The 7,490-nt window shown below is 41.5% G+C and overlaps 1 protein-coding gene across 1 annotated transcript in view; it reads left to right on the forward strand.

The window, feature by feature from the left end:
* The first annotated feature begins 1,357 nt into the window (after positions 1 to 1,357).
* The window catches only part of BAIAP2L1 (BAI1 associated protein 2 like 1), a 51,254-nt gene continuing 45,121 nt past the window's right edge, over positions 1,358 to 7,490 (forward strand). The window contains exon 1 of the mRNA XM_015565108.1: positions 1,358 to 1,433. Coding sequence (XP_015420594.1) covers positions 1,364 to 1,433 — 70 coding nt within the window. The 5' untranslated portion in view covers positions 1,358 to 1,363. The remainder of the gene's footprint in view (positions 1,434 to 7,490) is intronic.

Genomic DNA, 7,490 nt, shown 5'->3' on the forward strand with positions numbered 1-7,490 from the left:
CCAGTACGCCAAGGTTGTGGGTTTGATCTCCAGTCAGGGCACATACAAGAAGCAACCAATAAAAGCGTAAATAAGTGGAGTAACAAATCGATCTCTCTCTCAAATCAATAAATAAAATTTTTAAATATTTAAAAATAAAAGTTATGGTCCAGCCGGTGTGGCTCGGTGGTTGAACATCACCTCATGACCCAAAAAGTCCCCGGTTCAATTCCCGGTCACGACACATGCCCACGTTGTGGCTCAGTCCCCAGAGGGAGGTGTGCAAGAGGCAGCGATCAATGTCTCTCATTAATGTTTCTATCTCACCCTCTCCCTTCCTTTCTCTCAAAAATCAATAAACATTAAAAAAAATTAAAAAAATAAAAGTTGTGTTCTTTCTCCTCTAACCCATAATGGAGAACCTTTATATCTGAAATAGCATGTGTCAAGTATCTGCCCTTTTGGCCGTTGCTTAGTTTTTCATTTGTTGTATTGCCTGGTCCTCTCCAAGTGTTAACATTTCGGGAGAGGAGCTGAAGAGACTTGAGTCGTGTGTCTGGAGGGATTCATATGGTGAAGCTCAGTGTTTATAGGTTGAACAAATGTATTCAGCCACTGTATGTTCTGAGTCTAGTTGGAGCCCCTTACATATGATTTCTTATCTGAGCTTCAGATTTAGGGTATTTTGCATTTAGACTAACATCTAAATAATTGCCTTATACCTGACATAGCATTTGTCTCCAAGTTTTGAAAAGTGTGGCATCTGCAGAGATACAGCATCATGAAATCCATGAGAGGGAACCATGTCTCCCGTCCACAGCTGTGCACCAGACCTAGTGCACAGGAGTTACTCCAGAAGTATTTAATAAATGCCCTGATTACTGGGGGTGGGGGCCAGTGACCACCTAGGAAGAAAGTGTCCTAGAGCTATCAGCAACGCTCACCCCATACCCTCCCCTGTAATTGGGCAGAGTAAAAACACAGCCTCTTGGACATTTCTGTCCAATTGATAGCCAACACATTGTCCATATAATTAAATTCCCATCATGAGAATGACAACCATTGACCTACTTAAAACCAGGCGGCATCAGCTTCTGGGCTCACAGTCTCTGCAGGGTTCGCTTTAGAGGCAGCCTGTCCACTACTTGTTCCATTTACAAGTAGGTCCGAGGCAGCCCGTGGACAACTGGAGAACTGGCCTGGTTACAGACACCTTACCAGGGTGAGCACCCCAGTCATCAGTGCCCTTCACTGTCTGCAAGTCAGCATTCCCGACCAGTACACATAGGTGTCCCAGGCTCTGTGTAGTAACAGCATCTAAAGATGACTGGTGCTGGTCATTTACTTTATTAATTTGTTTGTTCTGTTTGTTTTCTAGAATGTTATGGAACAGTTCAATCCGCGGCTACGGAATTTAATAAACCTAGGAAAAAATTATGAAAAAGCTGTTAATGGTAAGTCTGTTTGTTTTCTAAATTTATAAATATAGAGCACATATAAAAGCCATTCAGGCCCGGCCAGTGTGGCTCAGTGGTTGAGCATAGACCTATGAACCAGGAGGTCACAGTTTGATTCCCAGTCAGGGAACATGCCCAGGTTGTGGGCTCAATCCCCAGTGTGGGGCATGCAGGTGGCAGCCAATCAATGACTCTCTCTCATCATTGATGTTTCTCTCTCTCCCTCTCCCTTCCTCTCTGAAATAAATAAAAAATATATATATTTTAAAAAGCCATTCAGTAAATATTTTACTTAATTATTTTTAGGTGCTTGATATTAAATTTTTAAAATATCTTTAAATTGGTAGAAATTATTTACAAATAATTTAATCTATAAAACTTGGCAATAATAGGGTATTAGTATATTTGAAATGAGTACATTAAATAATAAGCTACTATGAGTTATGTACAAGTATTCTCTTTTTTTTTTTGTTAATCCTCACCAAAGACATTTTTTCCATTGATTTTTTTTTCCCTTTTTTTTTTTAAACAGAGAGAAAGAGTGGAAGGGAAGGAGTGGGGTGGAGAGAAAGAGAGAAACTTCAATGTGAGAGAGACGCATAGATTGGTTGCCTCCTGCACGAGCCCCAACTGGGGCCGGGGATCCAACCTGCAACCCAGGTATTCGCCTTTGACCAGGAATCAAACCCACAACTGTCAGTGCTCTGGCCATGCTCTAACCACTTAGTCACATTGGCCAGAGCTGCTATGTATTTTAATTATTAAATCATACTTTTTGACATGGTTCAGTCTTTGTCAATGCCAAAAACATGTTTTCTACTTTTTCAACCAAATTATTTATGAACTAATAAGATTTAAAATGTATACTTAAAATATTGATGTTAGTATCCTGCAGCAAAGGAATTATTCTCCTTTTACTTATATAGAAGAATTTCTTGCCTTTGAGTATATCCCTTTTGATGATTATGTGAGAAGTTAAACGTTTAGCCTAAATGGAAAAACATCTAAATTAAAGATTGAACTTAGATTCTCAATTTATAATGAGTGCTCTCTTCAAAATGAATGTGAGCACTCTCTCTGAGAACCAGTTTGTCTGCTAGTTTGAAGAGATTTCATTGGAGGAAACTAGCATGCATCTCCACATGTGTTTTCCTGCTAAAAGGTGAGTGTTGTCAGTGATCACCTTAAAAACTGGAGCTGCTAACAAACACCAAATTCTAACCTGGTCAGAACAGTTTTCCCTTGGTAGCAATCATCACTCCCAAAATACTCAGACCCCGGTTTTACCCTCTAGCATGGTTCATTAAGATGCCCCAGGAGCATAAGTAGAGCACTCAGTTTCTAATGGTTAGGTTTGAAAAAGACTTCAGATATAGCCCTTATTTTTCTCCTTCACCATGCCCCACCTCTGGGTGCTTCCTGCTGGTATTTTGAAAATAAACCTGTGGCCTCACACACTTTCCACATGAGCATACCCCAGGTAAGGGGGGATGCTGACTAGACTCTTGATGATGGGTGCCCCATTGTGGTAGTTGCTGGAGAAGTAGGCTGCTTATTTACTTCTGCATCTCTGTGCCATTTGCCGGATGTTTCCAGCGTCAGGAAGTGCAACAGGCCTAGGACTTGTTCCCTCACCCTTCAGCAGTATCAGTGACTCCAGGGACTTCTGCAGGTGCCCCCTCCCTCCTTCAAAGAGCAGGACCTTGCACAGCTGACTCTCCCTTGGTGACTGCTTAGACACAGGCTGCAGAGCCATTGCTGGAGATGCCCCTGGGAAGGGAATCACCAGGGCCTGCAGTGATTTTCCTTCTAGCATTTGCTGCCTCCGGTAGTTTTACAAGGTGACTCAGTGAATAACCTGCCACTTAGCCTCCTGCTAAAAAGGCTTCTCCCCAAAGGGCTCATCACTTTAACACCTTCTGGGGACAGTTCCACACTTCCGAAGGTGTTTCCAGAATCGATGCAGGCCATCTAGGCTTTGAGATATTTAGATAAATTTGTAAAGTCCTTGGTAAAAATTTTTACTATATTAAAGAGGCCAGATGTGCAGTCAGCAGTTCAGTTATAACTCAAGATAACATGCACAGCTAACGACAAGCACAGGATGAGCAGGCAGGAGGCCTTGTAGGAGCTGATCTAGCAGATAGATATTAGGTTTTAGTAGGCAGATGGCTGCATAGAGCACTTCAGGCAGAAAAGACAGTACCCAAGCCAGACCTCGGGTCCACACTGGCATGGGTAAGACAACAATAGTTTATTATTTCTCATGGTCCGATAAAGGCAGTGCAGTTCTCTGGGCCCCTCAGTCTGACTCCTGCAGCTACAGTCACCTGGACTAGGCTGTGGGCTCACTCCCTCCTGCAAGAGTGCAGGCCCCTGTGAGAGTTACACTAGCTGGTCCCCCCATTGGCCAAAGCAACTCACCCGTCAGTGTGTAGAAGACTACACAGGCTGGAAATTCTGGGAGGTGTGATTTTTAGAAGGCCATTACTTAAAAATCTATGATGAACTCTGGACTGTGGGCTTAACTCTTGAGCAGTGGGAGGCCCGTAAGGTTTTATGAGTGAAACTGTAACCTAATGAAATCATATTTTAAGGAAAAATCATCTGGTAGAAGTATGTAGATTAGATTGATGAAGTAGTTGGTTAACCACTAAAATAGCACTAATATGAGAGTGATGTCAGTATGATGGCAGAATAAGAAGACTCCATTGTTTCTCCCCTTCAATTTACAAGTCAGACAACTCTAACTGCACAAAGATTCCCCTGTTCAGCACACAGACACACCTGAAAGAGCCACATATTGGGACATCTCCAGGTGGGTATACTGGAGGCATGACAGGAGGAAGGACAGGGACTGTAGCCTCAGACAAAGTTCGACACCCACCGCTGCTTAGGCTAGTGTGGTAGCGGGAGGAGGAGCTGAGCTGCAGTTTAAGAAGGACAGAAGCAGTTTACCTCCCTGAAAAGGCATCTCCTTTCCTTGTTGCCCATCATAGCAGAACCAGGTAGAGGTGTCTGGGAAGTGGGGGGCCAACAGCCCTAACTGGACTGGTGGAGCAGAACTGCTAGATCACAGACTTGCCTCCTCTCCCCAACACACCCTGGAAAAGCCCAGCAATGCCAAAAACACAGCAGAAAAAGGAGGTAGCTCTGAGAGTTCACAAAACCATTCCCCTGTCACAGTGGAGGTGCTTCATAGCCAAGATGAGCTGGTCACAGAGAGGACACCCATGATCCCAGAGGTGCAAACAGTGCAAGAGAAAACAAACTTGCAATGTAGCACCACCTACTGGGAAACAAAAGAAAGCACCCTACTTATCAACTGGCTGAATTGTTGAGAGCAAAACAGTATCTAACAAGAGAGCATTACCCCAAAGAAACAGTCCACAAAGAAGTGTCTCCAGTCCACTCCCCTTCATGAAGCAGTATGAACCCTTGCATACTGCTTGATGGGCAGGAAATAGTCCATCAAGCACCATGAACAACCACTGTACACAGAAGCATAGAAAGAAAATGAAAAGTGAAATATCAAAGTCATGGAAGACAATGATGTAAATAACAGAGAATTCAAGATTGCAGTTATGGGTCTAGCTCAGCCGTGGGCAAACTACGGCCCGTGGGGTGGATCCGGCCCGTTTGAAATGAATAAAACTATTGAAAAAAAAGACCGTACCCTTTTATGTAATGATGTTTACTTTGAATTTATATTAGTTCACACAAACACTCTATCCATGCTTTTGTTCCGGCCCTCCAGTCCAGTTTAAGAACCCATTGTGGCCCTCGAGTCAAAAAGTTTGCCCACCCCTGGTCTAGCTGGTTTGGATCCATGAATAGAGCATCGGCCTGTGGACTGAAGGGTAAACCAAGTTTAATTACAGTCAAAGGCACATACCTTGGTTGCAGCAGGCTCAATCCCTGGCCCTGATCAGGGCATGTGCAGGAGGCAACCAATCGATGTATCTCTCTCACATTGATGTTTCTCTCTCTCTGTCTCTCCCCCTCCCTTCTACTCTCTCTAAAAATCAATGAAAAAATTTCCTTGGGTGAGGATTAACAACAACAAAAAAGATTATAGTTATGAAGAAACTCAAGGATATACAAGAAAACTCAGAATGGTAGTTTATTGAACTCAGGAATAAAGTTAATGAACAAAAGGAGTACTTGACCAAAGAGGTTGAAATTATAAAAAAGAACCACACAAATTCTGGAGCTGAATAAATGAAATGAATAATATATTAGAGAGCATTGGAAATAGAGCAGTCCAGATGGAAGAGAGAATTAGCAAACTCAAAGATAAAACCTAAAAGTGATCCAGGAGAAAGAAGAGAGGACTAAGAGTTTAAGACAGGGGTGGGCAAACTTTTTGACTTGAGGGCCACAATGGGTTCTTAAACTGGACCGGAGGGCCGGAACAAAAGCATGGATGGAGTGTTTGTGTGAACTAATATAAATTCAAAGTAAACATTACATAAAAGGGTATGGTCTTTTTTTTCAATAGTTTTATTCATTTCAAATGGGCCGGATCCGGCCCGCAGGCCGTAGTTTCCCCACGGCTGGTTTAAGAAAAGGAAAAATCTCAAGGAGAACTATCTCACTTCACTGGACAGAGCAACCTAAGGATAATAGATGTATCAGATGGAGGAGAGAGGGAGAAGAGAATAGTCTGCTCAAGTTGCAAGCTCAAAATCAATATACAAAATCTGTTGTATTCCTAATACTCGCCACAGAATATGAGGAAGAGAAATGAAGACAGTCCCATTTACAGCTGCAACATAAGGATAAAATACCTAGGAATAAATTTAACAGAGAAGGGGAAGGACCTGTACAATACATTGTTAAAAGAAATTGAAGAAGACACAAAGAAGTGGAAAGATGATCCGTGTTCATTGGTTAGAAGGATTAACATTGTTAAAGTGGCCATATTACCTAGTCCAATATACAGATTTAATGCAATTCCCATCAAAATCCCAATGACATTTTTTGCAGAAATAGAACAAAAAATACTCAGATTTCCCTAGCCGGATTTGGCTCATTGGATAGAACGTCGGACTGTGGACTGAAGGGTCCCAGGTTCAATTCCAGTCAAGGGTACATGACCGGCTTGCAGGCTTGATCCCCAGTAGGGGTTGTGCAGGAGGCAGCCAATCAATGATTCTCTCTCATCATTGATGTTTCTATCTTTCTCTCCTTTTCCCTTTCTGAAATCAATAAAAATATATTTTTAAAAAACCTCAGATTTCTCTGGAGCCACAAAAGACCTCGAATAGCTAAAGCAATACTGAGAAAAAAGAACAAAGCTGGAGGTATCCAACCTCCCTAACTTCCAACTATACTACAAAGCTAAAATGACCAAAACACTCTGGTATTGGCAGAAAAACAGACCCACAGACCAATGGAACAGACTTGAGAGCCCAGAACTAAACCCATTTATATATAAGCAACTACTTTTCAACAAAGGAGCCAAAAACATACCATGGAAAAAAGGGAAGTCTCTTCAATAAATGGTGATAGGAAAACTGGAAAGCCACATGCAAAAGAATGAAATTATGCTGTTATTTGACACTATATTAAAATTTTTTAACAAAATAATTTAAAGGCCCTGAGAATAAAATACATAGAAGAAAACATAGGCACTAAATTTATGGAACTTGGTCTCAGAGGGTTATTTTGTGAACTTGACTCCAAAGACAAGGGAAGTAAAAAAAATATTAATGAGTAAAACTACATCAAACTAAAAAGCTTCTGCACAGCAAAAGAAACAGTCAACAAAACTAGAAGGCAGCCAGCTGTTTGGGAGATCTTTTCAAACAATATCCAAAATATATAAAGAACTCATGCAACTCAACAACAATAAAAAATAATTCAATGTAGGAAAGGAGAAACCAAGATGGCGGCATAGGTTAACGACCAAAGACAAGAAGTAAAAAAAATATTAATGAGTAAAACTACATCAAACTAAAAAGCTTCTGCACAGCAAAAGAAACAGTCAACAAAACTAGAAGGCAGCCAGCTGTTTGGGAGATCTTTTCAAACAATATCCAAAATATATAT

Source organism: Myotis davidii, unplaced genomic scaffold (genome assembly GCF_000327345.1).
Source record: "Myotis davidii unplaced genomic scaffold, ASM32734v1 scaffold399, whole genome shotgun sequence".
Taxonomy (NCBI): domain Eukaryota; kingdom Metazoa; phylum Chordata; class Mammalia; order Chiroptera; family Vespertilionidae; genus Myotis; species Myotis davidii.